This window comes from Blennius ocellaris (assembly GCF_963422515.1).
Source record: "Blennius ocellaris genome assembly, chromosome: 15".
Taxonomy (NCBI): domain Eukaryota; kingdom Metazoa; phylum Chordata; class Actinopteri; order Blenniiformes; family Blenniidae; genus Blennius; species Blennius ocellaris.
The window spans coordinates 20,972,842-20,988,362 of record NC_137664.1 but is presented as its reverse complement, the minus strand read 5'-3'; the positions used below and the strand labels follow the sequence as shown (position 1 = coordinate 20,988,362).

Genomic DNA, 15,521 nt, shown 5'->3' with positions numbered 1-15,521 from the left:
ATGTTTTTTATACCGACCCACTGTAAACAGGCTTTAGAGCAGACATGTTTGGTTCCTGCTTGCTGTAGAACAACACATCAGAGCATGAGCCTAATAAACTCTTACCCTGAAGACCTTGAAGGTTGTTTCAGTCTTTTCTCCTTCAGGTGGTTTAAACACGTCACTCACCTTCACACGTTGAGGGATCACTTCCATATTTAAAGGGACATTATCCAGCTTTTCAACACTTTCACATTGGTCCAAAATCATTGTATTCAAATTTGATTACCCCAAATCCGCCCACACATGGGAAGAGGTGGTGTCGTGGTGCCATGTGCCAGAGCAGAGCTGTCTGATTGTGGGAGGAGTCAAAGGGGGAGGAGCCTGCCTTGATTGTGATTGGCTGAACCCCCCAATGACACTGCAGATTTGAGCGTCGCACATTCACACAGCTTTTATCACAACTTTAATTTAGTGTCATCTCAACACGACAGATTAAACCTGGTGAAGAGTGAGAATATTTACATCAGCACCAAACAGTGTGTGTGTGTGTGTGTGTGTGTGTGTGTGTGTGTGTGTGGCACGCTGTGAAAGAATAACAGAGAAAACAAAAGGGTACAAATACATTTCTTAAGTGCTCCCATTAGAAAAGTAAAAAGAAATGTGCAGCTTTTCTAAATATATGGAGTAAAAACCACACTGGAGGCGTCACGTAAAGATCTCAAAGATTAAGACTTTTGTTTAAAACCACTTTCCAACAAATGAAATTTACACGGAGCCACAAAACCTTTCATAATACGACGAAACGGCTCAGGAAGCTCGTTGTGTGTCACTTACCAAAACTGTTGAATGTTAATTATTCGCTTATTTTGTCATTTCCATCAATTTAACCCAAAGTGAGCATCTTTGTTTTCAAGTTTTATCCATTTCTTCATCATTTAGTTATTTTTAACAACCTATAGCATTTCTATTATCAATATTAAGACAATTTAGCCAGTTTCCGTCCAGTTGTGGCTGATTTAACCCTTTCAGAGCAGCTTTCAGGAAACGAGCAGGCGAAGCACTTTAAGACCAGGGTGTACAAAAGATAAACAGAACACTTCTTTTCCCAGGAGCTCTAGAGCCACGCGTCATTACACACCCGATTTCAGTCGCTTCTATTCTAAACAAGTACAGCAGAGGCCTGGAAACTAATGTTCTAAAAAAATAATAAAAAAAAATGAAGCATTATTAACCCAAAAATCCATACATGACGCAGACGTACCAACAAAACCAACGATAAAGAAGCAGGAACATTAAATGTAGTGACATGAGGGGGGTTCAGTCATCAGAGCCAGAACGTCCAGGAACAATTCTATAAAAATAGCTTAGAATTCTGAGATTCAAGTCAGAATAACATTGATTTCTTTTTTAACAACATGTCATGTCAGCTGATGTGACCAAAACAACGTTTAGAAGAAAAAAAAAAAAGGTTTTGCATGAGTCAGAATACAATTTACTGTCCAGAATAAACACTAGAGAAATCACAGTATTTTACATGATTGAGGATCTGAAGTAAATCCATCGTCTCCGACTGAAACCAGCCGGAGACGAACTCATGTAAACAGCGTGTGTGTGTGTGTGTGTGTGTGTGTGTCTAAGGCTCTGGGTGAAGCTGCCTCCGTCGTCACACCTGTGCAGTGTTCAGACAGTGGTGGTGATGTCACTTGGAGGACGCCGGGTCCAGGTGTTTGAGGACTCCGCCCACCAGGTGCAGGCTGCCGGTGACCAGGACGTGGACGTGCGCGGCCTGGCGGAGCGCCGCCGCCTTGTCCTTGACGGGGACGGCGGCGCAATCCGGCGCCGCGGCGGCGTCCCGCTTCTGCGCGATCCACCGCAGGGCGCTCAGGATGCAGGGGAACACCAGCGTCTCCGCCCGCCGCCCGGGGAGCCGCGGCAGGCCGGCCCGCAGCGGCAGCGGCGCCTCCTCCCCGTCGCCCCGGCCGCTGTGGAGCCGCCAGCTCTGCTCGTTGTCCAGGCAGCGGGTCAGCATGTTCTCCACCGACACGTTGAAGTTCTGCTGGTCTGAGAGGGACCAGAGTTCAGCTGCAGCGACGTGTTGAGAGAATCACATCAAGGTGGTGGGAGGAGCGACGGTCTCACCTGCGTTACAGGAAGCCACGGCCTCCGTGATGTTCGGACAAAACACGGCGTAGTCGAACTGGCAGGGCTGAAAGAAAGCAGCTGCAGTGAGGAGGAGCACACAGTGTGGAGCCTCCTCCTCCGGCAGGTGGAGGAGGAGCACTCCTGTGGTCAATAGTTCCTTCTGCTCATGTAAACAAACATGACGTCCCCCCATAGTGGTCTGACTCAAGGTCCATCTTCTAGTTTTATCATTCAGAAGCTCTTGATAGCCTCCGACACGTCATCAGTCCATACTAATGTCAGGTTCTCTCCATTGTTCATGTTTACAGAGTGTCTGCTGCTGCAGTGCAAATACAAGTTTTGTTTTTTTTACAGATTAGGTGTCACATGAAACGGCCCGGACCTGCAAACTCACCAGCAGCAGCTTGAACATGGCGGCAGAGTCTCTTTCTCCTGTGGCGTTAAACAGCAGAACTCTGCACACGGAGCCACTGCAACACAACACACACAATAATACACACTGTAACACAATACAGACTAAAGACGTGTTTTGTGACTCTACTGTGTGTGTGTGTGTGTGTGTGTGTGTGTGTGTGTGTGTGTGTGTGTGTGTGTGTGTGTGTGTGTGTGTGTGTGTGTGTGTGTGTGTGTGTGTGTGTGTGTGTGTGTGTGTGTGTGTGTGTGTGTGTGTGTGTGTGTGTGTGTGTGTGTGTGTGTGTGTGTGAAGCAGCAGGTAGAAGATGGAGGACTGGAGTGTGACCAGTTTCTTGTTGCAGTGTAAATGTAAGGTCATTAAAAACACTCCATGAACCAGGTTGGATGTGAAGGACAGAAGCGCCATCTAGTGGACGACTTCATGAACTTGAGCCGTGTGTTAGTGAACATCAGCAGAACCCGTCCTCTCTCTTCAATCATCAACACCCAGAGTTTCTGCTCAGCAACTCTGTGCAGAAGCATTTCTGGTGATCTGGTTAGTTTTGGTCGTATTATCTGACCCAGGCTGAAGAACACAGGTGACATGAGGACGACAGGAGGACAATGTGTCGTTATCGTCATTACAGCTGAGCTAGAGCTGCGAGTCCTAATATCTAAAAATCATCCTAAAGAAGATGTCTAATGCAGATCAGCAGTCAACACTGGAGTGGCAGAATAGAGGAGTTTTCCCATCACTACTGACCTGGAGGAGACTCATACAGGTTGTTTTTACTACGAGCAGTGTGAACGCTTGACTGAGACTGAGACTGAACCGACCTGGCGTTCCTCTCGTGCTGCGCCGCCGCCTCGCTGAACCACTGCACACACGCCTGCATGCTGCGCATGGTGTGAGCCCCGTCCAGGAAGTAGGTGACGGCTCCGTGCTTCAGGGTCTGGTTCCTGCCGGGCCACTCGGTGTCCGCCAGGCCTGAGAACACAAGGTTACAAGTGAGACGTGTCCAGAGGACAACCTCCCCTCGTGAGCAGGACCCACCTTTCACCATGACGGGGCTGGGTTTGAAGGGCGCTGCCTGGAGGACGCCGCCGTTGTCCACGCCGTCAGAGGGGAATCCTTTATCTGCAACGTGACACAACCCTTCAGCACAGACAGAACAACACCGTCGGGCCAGGACGGTTCATCGCAACGACTTTGGAAATTCGATTCAGTTGAGAAAAGAAATCCCATAAATGTCTGAATCACAGCCCGTTTGAAATCAACAGAACGTTTTGAATCTTGATAATTATGGCCTCCAGCCAATAAATACCCCAAATGATGTTAACGTGTCGTTTCTCTTCTTTAGAACCAAAGGAGGGTAGCGCTGATCCTCGTTTTCTCTCTCCTGATCACATCCCAATAGCTGAACTGCCGATACTGATACTATTCCCATATCAGAGCCGTTTGCTTTTATAATATTATCATTGATGAGGCAGTAATAAACTCCTCTCCACAGTAAAGTAATAAATGTAGGAATGTTTGCATGTATTCTGTCTACAGACAACTTGAGGTTAGTAGAAGTTGAGAAAAGGAAGCAGTACAAAGTATTTTAGTTGAATTAGGACAATGTGGGGTCTGAGTGACGTCATCACCTCATAATAAACTAGTTATATCTTTTAAACCTCAGAATCACTTTATTAATCCCTGGAGAAATTATTTAGCATAACAGCACAAACTGCAGTGTTTCCAGCTCTAATGATTGGGACTATTTTCAAGGAGTTTAGCGTGGAGGAGGACAGAGGTGTGAATCGTCTGCTACAGTGCAGGAATGAGCCGTTCTCCACGGCGAGCTGGTGTTGAACCGTCGTCTGGCTGCAGAGCGTCCGCCTCGCCATACGGCAGCTTTGCTAACATCCAGATCGACGCGCTGCTTTGTGGTGTTTTCAGCGTAAAGTTGTGTAGCACAGTGCTGCTATGCTAGCCTGCTAAGCTGGTTGTGAAGTTTACTTCTGTCAAACAAGAGGCTCGTGGACCAGAACCGGCCGCTAAAAGCTCCAATCAGCCCCAGAAACCACCAAGCAAGGTGGTTATAGGGGATTTTCTTTTCTTTTTTTTACATTTGACTGTATTTTGTGCAGAATGTTTCATTAAAATTGACTTTATGTTGAGATTGTTCTAATTTTTAGTACTAAAAATGCAATCTTTTTAAATTCAACTTGTACACTGTGGCCACAACGAGAGAAACACTTTCAAGAGTAAATTCAAAAGTTATTATAGCGTTATTTTACCAATTCCAGCCCACGCAAGATGAAACTGGACTATTTGTGGCTTCTGAAGTTACATTTTATTTAGTTATACCTCTTTGTATACATTATATTCATGGATTGTATACGACTTTATACTGGTTCAGTAGCTATTTGCTTTTCATGTTTCTTCCATAACATTATTTGGTGTTTGGTTCGTTCAATATCAACTAGTGCTACAATGTATCAGGTGACGATGTAGTATTCAGTGGTCCACAATGTAGTATTCAGCATGGTGGCGGGAGCATCAAGACCCGGGCTGCCTCACTGTACGGCAGTGGTTCTCAATTATTTTCTGTCACGCCCCCCCTAGAGGACAGAATATTTTTCAGGGCCCCCCCCCCCGAATTGTACTACCATTGAGAACTTGATAATATTTATTTATTTATCTGTATAAACCACTGTATCAGTTGCTGGCACATTCTGCATACAATCGCCTGATTATCAAAATAAATCTGCTATGGTGTGAGGTTTTTTGCACCTTGCGATGTGGTGGGCAACTTTGTAAGAGGCTAACAGGCTTCTTTGTTTACTGATGCCGCGCTGACAAAATGACCGGCTTGTTGGCGATACTCATGGAGTTTACCATGAAACAACTCCAGTGGCTTACTGACATAACGGGTGTATGGTCTCCAGGTACCGTCTTAATTTATTTGGTTTCATGCCGTCCGCTGCCAGAGTTTTTAGGCATAAAACACAAACGGGTGTTTCCTCGTTTCCGACCGTGTTCACGGTAAACCTAAGGGCTATGTAGGCATCGTCATATCTCCTGCTCTTACTAGGTGTATGTTTACTCTCACCTGTTTTCTTTTCCTCTGACGCCTCATCCTTTTTTCTTTTCACTCCTGTCAGAAACTTCTCCTCCTCCTCCTCCTCCGCCAGCTCTGTACACCGGTGTTCATGTGTAGTACTTCTTCTCTACTGGGTTGAACAGGCAGCCTGTTGATTAGTTTGAGCACTGCTGCCACCTAGTGGCTGGAGGCCTTTTTTTTTAATTGTTCAAGTATGAATAAAGACACTAATACTGAAAGTCGCGCCCGCCTCGCGCCCCCCCTGACACCCCACCACGCCCCCCCAGGGGGGCGCGCCCCACCATTTGAGAAGCACTGCTGTACGGTGTGTTGTGGGTCTCACCTGGCAGACATCTCCTCTGGAGCCAGGTGTGACTCAGCTGCAGGGCGAGGGAGGCGTTGGCCCGCTGGTGGTGCCCCGCCAGGCCCAGGCGCAACGCTCCACCGTCCGCCTGGTAGTCGTCCAGCTCGGGACACACCCTCAGAAGACACTGCAACGCCCCACACACACACACACACACACACACACACACCCGTCACCAAGCAGGTTCCCGCTGCGAGTCGGCGATACTGCCAAGTGGAAACCGCCACTCACCTCGATCTCCTTTGCTCGGTCTCTGAGCACAGCCATGGCATCTTCTGGCTGCCGGACCGTGAAGGCTGGAACACCGGACTGCACACACACACACACACACAATCAATAAGGCAGCAGGACTTGAATGGCTGACCAAACAACTGGAGGTAGAGGTAGAGGTAGAGGTGCCCCCCCCCCCCCCCCTCCAGTGAAGACGACCCGGACCCTGGTACCTTAAAGATGCCTCCTTTCTGCCAGGCGATCTGCTGGATCGTGTCGCCCAGAATCTGGGTGTGGTCGATTCCCAGAGAGGAGATCCCGCACACCCACGGCGACCTGCCGCCACAACAGCAGCAAAACAAAACAAAACAACTCTTTTTAGTCGTGCAAAGCATCAGTAAGTAAACTGAGATTCTTGCGGCCCCCAAACCCTGACACCAACATGACTGGAAAAAAAATCAGCAGAGATGAACAAACGTGTGCAGCTCTGCTGACACACACGTCCACAATGCTAACGCTAACCAGCTAACAGGAAAGGCTGAACACCTGCTGATGCACATGGAACACTTTAAGATAAACGGCTTGGAACAGGCTGGAGGTCAAACACATGAAAGGAACTTTTTAACAACAAACACACTGCAGAGTAAACAATGATTTACTGATCTGATCCTAATTTAGGATCATCTACATGAGCAATTTCCACGTTTTCACCGACGTTGGATCAGCCTGCAATGTGATTCTCCACTTTTATTCTGAGTACAATTCCAAATCCAGATCCTCCATGAGATCATTTTGATTGACATGAATAAAGACTTTCAACTGCAATATTTCATTCATTGAGATGCAGGATGTGTCATTTCCCTGCTCCCTTTATGTTTTTGCGCAGCGCATCAACCGATGAGTCACACTAAAAAGCTCCAAGTGGATCTTTACCTGATGATGTTGGTGCAGTCGTACGCTCCACCGATACCCACTTCAATCACAGCCAGATCCACCTGAACACAAACAGTTCACGTTACAGAAAAGCGGCCGTTCACAGCTTCTTCTAAAGCAGGAGGAGATCCATGACGTCACAGAGATCAATGGCGTGTAGTTTGACTGGAGGTTTGAATTACAAGCGAAAATGTACGGGCCAGTTGAGTTAATCAGCCGCTTCTAACGATTAAGAGAATAATCTGTGATTGGCCAAAAGTTAGTCTGCTGCTCCAGAGGGCTCTCATTTTACTAATTCAATATTGAAAAATACAGAATGGTTTATATCATTGTAGCTTTTAAACTTTAAATAACACCAAAAGCTCATGCGCATTGAAAAAGCTCCACCCTGGGAGCCATTTTCAAAAAGCTGTTTTCAGTGGCTCTCAGCACCATTGTCGTGTCACGAAACTTTGGCGTCTTCACTCGCTTTTAATCTTTTACAAAGTATGCAAAGTGCTCTGCAAATATAGTTTGGAGTTTTTACTTGGAAAAACTTGTGTAAAAAAAAAAAAAAAAAATGGCCCGAGTGTGAAACTTCTCCCAACAAAACACAGAGAAAGTACGAGACCTTCTCCTGGAGGAAGACGTGGAAGGCCAAGATGGTGAGGAAGCGGAAGTACGCGGGCATCGTTCCTCCGTGAGCCTCCTGCGGGGGAAAAGACCACGTTTACTACAAGTTACGCTGAAAAGACTTTGTTTACTCAGTACAAACAGCCCAACGTGTCTGCAGACCGAAACCTGCAGCTGTAGAAACATTACGAAGTCAAGGTCCTGAGAAAGAGCTAATCACAGGTAACACTGCCAGAATAGATAAGACCACTGTTTTCCTTTCATTCACTTGGTTACAGTTCAGATTTCAGCCACCAGGGGGCGCCAAACTTGACACTTTCAAACCCAGCAGGAGCCTCAAGAGCTCCAACTTCTTCTGGGTACACTTCACTCCCTTTTAAACAGAACAGTGAGCAGCGAGGGAAACTTCCAGACGTGTTACTCCTCAGATGATGCTTTTAAAAATAACGAGTGTTAACAGGAGACGGAAGGTTGATGATCCAGAAAAAGAGTGTGTGCAGTCACATGACCGGCAGCACCCTCCGGACACGCGGCTCCTCATTTAGCCCCGAGTGGCCCGCCGCCCCGTGACTCCGATCAGCCTGTGGCCGGGCCTCCAATTCTCACCAGACCCACCTTGGTCTCGTCCAGACGTCCGTACACCTGCCAGAAGTACTTGGTGAAGAGCTCCTTCCCGACCGGCTGCCCGTTGATGCGGATCCGCTCCCTGACTTGGACCAAATGTGGAGAACTGCCACGGGACGAGAACACGACTCAGGATCGTCGATACGACCGACATCTTAATGACTTGATCTTTGCGATCCATCAGAAAGAGAGTGACAGGAAATGACAGACACCTGCTGAAAATGGAAACTACAGCAGCTAAGAATTTTATGCATCAATTCATTGTATTTGTTCAATCGTGATGTGAATGAGGTTCCCCGGCCGTTTCTGAATGTTGATATAAATGTCTGCTATTATGTTCATGTGCCTCCTGCTGTTCTTTTGGAAAAGTAGTTCCACCAGTGTAAATAAAGTGCAGATTTGAAGTTACTCTGGTCACATCAGACACGCTGACTTTTGCGCATTTACCTGTAGAATCCTGTGCGGAAGCCGTAACTCCGCAGCACCTGCTCGGTGAAGGCGCACGTCGAGCCCTGAGGAACAAAACGGATCAGAACCTGAGGGAACCGGCTGGAAACAAGATGGCCGACATGTCAGGTTAAAGCTCAACGCTGCAGAGACGGCGGGCTCTGGTTTAGACTACGAAGCGGAATTGACACACCCCTCCTGGATATCGCCTTACCCAGGGGGTGGAAATATAAAGAACTCAGAAAACTGTTCATCTGCAACTCCATGAGATTATAGAATAATTCACTGGGCGATATAATCGCTCAGTTTCACTTCATCACAGCAGAAACGGTTCTGGTGAGTGTTTTGGTGCTGGAATATTAGTTCCTCTCCGTGACGGCACGAGGAGTCGCGAGTTCCATAAATTCAGGTTTCTGCAGTTGTGCCATGTATGACCATTATCAGTATCTTCATTATTTCAGACTTTGTTCACACAGTCTCTGTTGTCAACTGAATTTATTTGATATCGTTTATAACTCTGTACCTTTGCTATATGATGTCATCGGAGACATGGAAAAAAAAAAGTTTAAACAGAATAAATGAGTCAATAAATATCAAAAAGAAAGACTTACTTAATAATAATAATAAAAAATCATTAAAAATACCTGCTAAATGCAAATAGACCAAAGAAAAATCACTGAATTTTTCCTAAGTTGCAGTTATGAAGCTATATAAATGCATCATAAGATAAGTGTTTTTATCAATAGAAACTTTATGAGCGGTTATCTTCTTTATTTTTAAAGGTTAGATATGAGTTTTATTGTGGGTATCGCAGTGCAAACAGCTTCGTTATCGACACACGTAGAGATCAATACCACTGACTTTAATCCACCCAGAGTGCAGTGGTGAGCTCACCTTCCCCTTTGTCCCCGTCACATGGATGATGTTCAGGTGGTCCAGTTCCTCCACCTTCGGACACACACACAGGCTGGATTAGACAAGAGTGTGTGAGTGTGTGTGTGATGACGTCAAACAAGCACAGGCAGTGTGATCCTGCCCGGTGCTCTTTGGACTGGTTCTCTCACACACACGATCAATGGTCGCCAATCGCCCAGCGGTGTGTGTTGGGCCTCACCGTGATGCCGGCCCGGTTCAGGAAGGACCTCATGGCCTGCAGCTGCAGCTGAGGGTGACCCCGCTCCCGCCGGACCTGCTCCAGGGCGCCGGCGTTCGTCTGCAGCGTGTTCAGCGTGCAAATGGCGTCCTGTGGCAGAACCCAAACACGCCAACACTGAGAACCCACAACATGATGTTTGTACACACACACACACACCGGCCGGGTCACACCACACAACTTCTTTATAATCAAGCAACAGTTTTGGTTCATCAGGAACTACAAAACAAACTACATTCTACTGTAAATGAAAGCTGGATTTTTTAACCATAAAATTTGTCTTTTAATGACTTCATGTGAAAGAGAACTTTAATCAGCGTGTTTACGTAGGTTTCCATTCTAAACGGCTGTAGAGCTGCGTTCTATCATTCTACACCTCCATTCCTCCTGATGTTGAAGCTTTTGATTCAGACAATCCAGAAATAAAGTGAAAGAAGCAGAAATCCACTATGTAATGTCCACATGGTGAAAAATAAGCTCCAAGCTCATTCACGTTATTATTAATATATTTTCTCTCTCTGGCCACTAGGGGCTGCAGACTGAAACCAGACGTTTAAAAAACCACCAATAGAGCGACGAGGAGACTCAAAGTTTTCTGTGTCTTTGGTCTGAATCCGAGGTTCAGGACAGACTAGATCTTGGTCAGTCTAGACGTCTCCCTTGACTCTTAACGGTGGAAAAACAACCGGTTCTTTGGCGGTGCTCATTTAAGAACCGGCCCTGAACCAGAACCGGGTTCTTTCTGGTGGAAAAGCCCTAAGAGAGAACGCCCCACCTGATTCTGCACTGACCGCTTCAAACCCCATTATCTCGCTCAGCTTGATACGAGAAACAAAGACTCACTGATGATCTGCTGAAGAAACCAAACGTGGTCTCCCATCAGCCTGTCAGCCCAGTCAACACCAGCAACTCACCCAAAGGAAAAACTCCCTGTACCTTCATGCTCTGCCAATTCTAAATTACAATAACTCACAAAGACGCACGTCGGAAACAAACTCTGAAAACAATATAGTTTCCATGGTCCGTTTCTGTGACGAAAACACACATACTAATATTACCATAATATTTAGGAAAACTGCATTTTCCTTTCAGTTTTGATCACACACACACACACACTGAACTGAAATAACAGTTGTAAAGAAACATTGTGAAACACTGGTTAAAAAAAACACCACACACACACCAACACTGACAGAACATCAAGTAATCCCATTACTCTCAGACACGTCACCAGCGGTCCTGTACTTGGCGCAGACCCGCAGACCCCCAATCCCCCCCCCCCCCCCAGGACTTCAACCTGGGAGTTTGTTAAAGTCCAACTCAGAGTAAATGTTTGCCTGTTCTGTGAATTCCTCAGAGGAGCGTGGACGACGGTTTGGAACGACTGGAAGCACCAGTGAGGCTCATCTGTTCAAATCCTGCTGTGTCAGCATTTAAGAAAAAAAAAAAAAACAGCAGCTCTGTGGAAGTGTGTGTGTGTGTGTGTTTTCCTGCTCCAACACACCTCAGTCTGGAAAGTGTTGTCAACAAGGTGTTAAAAAAAAAAAAAAAAAACTAACTAAACTCTCATAATAAACAAATGCAAATATACAATCTGATGTGATGGATTCAAAGGACATTGAAAAGTTCCTGGACTTTAAAGCTCCCTATTCTACAAAGTCCCTCAAACTCACAGCACCAGACTCACGATCGAACAATCAGAACCAACCTTTATGTAGCAGACACAACAGACTGAGCTGAGGGATCGGTGACGCTTGAGGCTATGGAACCGGAGTTTGTAAAAACAACAGCAATAAGAAACATTTGGTTTTTAGGGGGTTATTTCACTGTATTTCGCACCAGAGGTTTCATTATAAATGGCTTTATTGTTAGATTTTCCCTAATCATTGTTCGGTTTTTGGTTAAATATATACATTTACATAACGTATACTCCGCAGCGCCACAAAGAGAAACTTTGCAGCTTCAATTTAAAGGTTTTTATGGCACTATTTCACTGGCCTGACCCTCTCAACATGAAATTGGGCCACTGGGCTGAAATGTGTTTGACAGGGACACTGAAGAATGAACGTGAAACTGATGAGGAAAATAAAACTCCATTTGACGCCGTAAACACTAGTTTATCCTGATTTCAAGCCCTTGTCTGTAGTGTGTACGGTTTTATTAGAGGAGAGACGTCATTAGTGTGAACACAGCCTGGAGCAAACACCACCAGGGAGATACTTGAAGGTTTGGTTTACTGAACAGCGACTCTTCAACCACATTATTCCTGTTACACAAAAAACTAACTGTGCTGAAAGTCTCGGCAGTTATAAATCCAACTGGTTCTGAAAACCTCACATAAGGGCAACGAAAGAGGAAATATAAGTTGTTTGTACACGTGAAACAAATCTATAAGTCCTTTGAGCAATTTTACAGATTTGACCTGGAATGACCGTTAATGCATAGTGTGCGCGCGTGTGTGTGTGTGTGTGTGTGTGTGTGTGTGTGTGTGTGTGTGTGTGTGTGTGTGTGTGTGTGTGTGTGTGTGTGTGTGTGTGTGTGTGAAAAGGTCAGAAATCCCAGTGGCTTCAGCCTCTTGCCTTTTACAGAGCAGCAAACTCCTTCAAAATAAAGTAAAGTCAAAGAAACTATTCTGACTTCCAGTGCAAAATATCTCACAAACCATATAAACCAGATTCCCTCACTGTTCTGTCCATTCAAAAGGACATCTTAAACACAGAAGTGGGACTGATTTACAAACATTAATTCAAAATAAGAGTACTTTGACACAAGGCAAAGTACTCAGAGATTAAAAAAAATAAAGTTATATAACTAGAGAGAAACTGCTCTGCTTCAGATATAGTTATACATGATGGAACGTTTTGGGGGGCGAGCGGCGGAATAGCAATGTTATTAAATTAGAACAAATACAGACATCAACAACCTGAAGGTCCAAACATGATCACGTCGCTTTTCCCAGGACATTGTGAAACATTGTGAAAGTAAAACCTCTGGAGAGGTAAAGTTAGTGGAGGTTGAGACCACGTGTTGGTTCAGAATCCCAGTTTTCAGTGTTTGACGCTCCAATGAACTTAGGAAACTTCTCCTCCCGGCGGCTAGCTAGCCGGCTAGCAGCCGCCGGGAGCCCGGGGAGGCTCCGGCGCCTTACCTGGTACTCCATTCCCGGGATGTGCGGGGCCGTCTTGGTGCTGTACGAGCGGGCCGAGGGGCTGACGGAGAGGCTGGCCCACCTGCACGCACCGTCCCGCCCGCCGAGCCGCGCCGCGGGAACCAGGCTCCTCCGCAACACACGCCACAGCCACACCATGGTGAGCTGTCACCGGAAGCCGCCGCCAAATATGGGCGGACAACGTTCGCGTGCGCGATGACGTCACGCCACGCCCCGTTTTCCTCGACCCCTCTGCTCACAGGCGTCACCGTACATTTTCGAACACAAATAATATATAAAGCAATAAACAACCAACTTACTTCAAATATTCCACACTTATTATTATTATTATCTTTTTTTGGCAGAGACAGGACTTACAACTGGAAAGGGGATTTAAAGTTAAATCATGGAAGGTTTCACACAACACTTGAAGTTATTTTGTCTTTCTATATGTGGAGTGAGATTCAAATAACAGTTCGAAGCAATGATGTTGATAAAGTACAAGGAATGTGGGCTGTAGACACGGGCGTAAGGATCATTTATTATTTATCTATATTTGTATTTACCATTTTGTTTCCTTGTGAATATGAATATATCGACTTTGTTGGTAAATATGAATTCTTGCACACTCTTGCAAAAAAAAGCAAAAAAGGGTGACCATCATTAAGATACATTCTTTAAGTTCCACATCATGCGCAACGCTTGGCCTCTCTCTGACACTGTTGTGAGTTTCTGTGAAGTGGGACTTCCTTATGGATGACATGCTGAACTGAGAAAAGCCTTTTCCAGCAGCTAGATGGCGCTGCAGCTCTGTTTTAGTCTCTTCCCCCCAAAAAAACCTCCACTGTCTTTCAGCCTGCTCTGTTTGAAGGAAATTCCATCTCTCTACCAAAGAGTGTTTTAAAAAAAAAAAAATTTCTAACATGTCATGACTGAAGAGCGTCTTTCATGATGCTAGACAGGAAGGCAGAGTGTTCAAGGTGAGGGCTTGTCATCACCTTTTTCATCTTGTTTGCTCTTCCCAAAGAGGATCCTGCACAGTAAACACCTGGAAACTATGTGGGAATATTATCTTCCTGTTATAAAACCCTGCAGCTCATGATTCTGGACTGGGGCCTTGAGTACTGAGGCTCTAAGTACTGGGGCCTTGAGTACTGAGGCTATAAGTACTGGGGCCTTGAGTACTGAGGCTATAAGTACTGGGGCCTTGAGTACTGAGGCTCTAAGTACTGGGGCCTTGAGTACTGAGGCTATAAGTACTGGGGCCTTGAGTACTGAGGCTCTAAGTACTGGGGCCTTGAGTACTGCAGCCCAGAGCCCGCTCTGGACTGGGTAAGTGATGTTTAGAATTTGAATAATTACCTGTAAATACAACGTATGTCAAGTATGTTAGGTGGAGGCAGAATGTAGACCAGTATTATAAATGCTTAAATTAACATTTCCCTTAAATCAATCCTGCTGGAGACACTATAGCACTGTCTTTTACCGTAGGCTGTGCATTCTACGTACCTCTACTCCTTCTACAGGATCCCCAATTACATCCTATGAGTTGGCTGAACAAAACTGAAAACAACTATTTGGTGCACTTCTGATAATAAGTATGGACGATGTGGCCCGAGACTTTAGTCCAAAACTATTAATACTGGCATTGTGTCTATACAGTAAAGTGAAAAAGTTATTGTGAAAGAAATTAAAGCCCAAATTCGCTGCACTAATTCAAACTTTCTAAATAAATAAAACAAAAAAGCCACCAAACAAAGCTTTTCTTGATTTTGAAGAAGAGCACTGTGTCTTCTTCCTCCATGTGTCCTTCTGTGGACGCTAACACCGTCTCTCCTCTCTTCCTCTGTCCTTATTTCTGCTTAATCCTGCATTGTGGCCTTGTTTATTTGTGGACATTGCAGGAGGCCGAGGGAGTCCAGAGGGTCATTTATTTATTCCCTTTCCTTCACAAGGCCTCTCGTCCCCCAGAATAAGACGAGTCACTGTGAAGGAAAGTGAATAAAGAAGAAAAAAAAAACCTTAAATAAAACGAAAAGCAGGTTTTCGGACGTGGGCGTGAACTCCGCGACGGAACAGACCTCAGCACACGCTCGCTGCTTTGCAGACACTTTATTACACAAATAACATAGTTACTGAAAATAGTTACTCTTGCAGCAAAACCAGTGTCACAACAAATATCAGGTAGTGACTCTTAACATGAGAAACCTAGAGCATGCCGATAAACATCCATTCACACGTCTGCGGCCGAGCCGGAGGGCGGGAGGGAGGGAGGGAGGGAATGTAGGAACAGGAAGTGAAATGAAACCTGAGAATACAGAAAGTTTCATCCTCCTGCACGCGGCAGCGTCCAGGAGGATTTCCCTGTCTGACGTCTTCCTGCTCCACACGCCACTTCTGAGCTCCTGTGCAGCATTTCTATCT

At 45.7% G+C, this 15,521-nt stretch overlaps 2 protein-coding genes across 3 annotated transcripts in view; both read right to left on the bottom strand.

The window, feature by feature from the left end:
* Positions 1–536: 536 nt before the first annotated feature.
* Positions 537–13,225, bottom strand: LOC308140466 (folylpolyglutamate synthase, mitochondrial-like). Its single transcript, XM_080510281.1, has 15 exons — positions 13,098–13,225; positions 9,911–10,039; positions 9,691–9,744; positions 8,797–8,861; positions 8,341–8,455; positions 7,724–7,801; positions 7,114–7,175; positions 6,414–6,516; positions 6,202–6,279; positions 5,950–6,097; positions 3,572–3,655; positions 3,355–3,505; positions 2,519–2,594; positions 2,122–2,188; positions 537–2,043 (listed from the first exon to the last, which is right to left on the bottom strand). Exons 1-15 carry the CDS (start codon positions 13,107–13,109, stop codon positions 1,682–1,684), a joined length of 1,584 nt encoding a protein of 527 aa, XP_080366407.1. The 5' UTR covers positions 13,110–13,225; the 3' UTR covers positions 537–1,681.
* Positions 13,226–15,193: 1,968 nt separating this feature from the next.
* Positions 15,194–15,521, bottom strand: part of pam (peptidylglycine alpha-amidating monooxygenase) — a 29,139-nt gene continuing 28,811 nt past the window's right edge. For both annotated transcript variants that reach the window (XM_080510229.1, XM_080510230.1), the window contains one exon: positions 15,194–15,521. This exon is cut by the window's right edge and continues 1,919 nt beyond it. The gene's annotated coding sequence lies outside the window, so the exon portion shown is untranslated.

Coding starts and splice junctions, on each gene's coding strand:
- LOC308140466 (XM_080510281.1), bottom strand. Junction 8,456..8,796: donor TTCCGCACAGGATTCTACAG/GTAAATGCGCAA, acceptor GTCCCGTGGCAG/TTCTCCACATTTGGTCCAAG. Junction 2,044..2,121: donor CGTGGCTTCCTGTAACGCAG/GTGAGACCGTCG, acceptor GGTCCCTCTCAG/ACCAGCAGAACTTCAACGTG.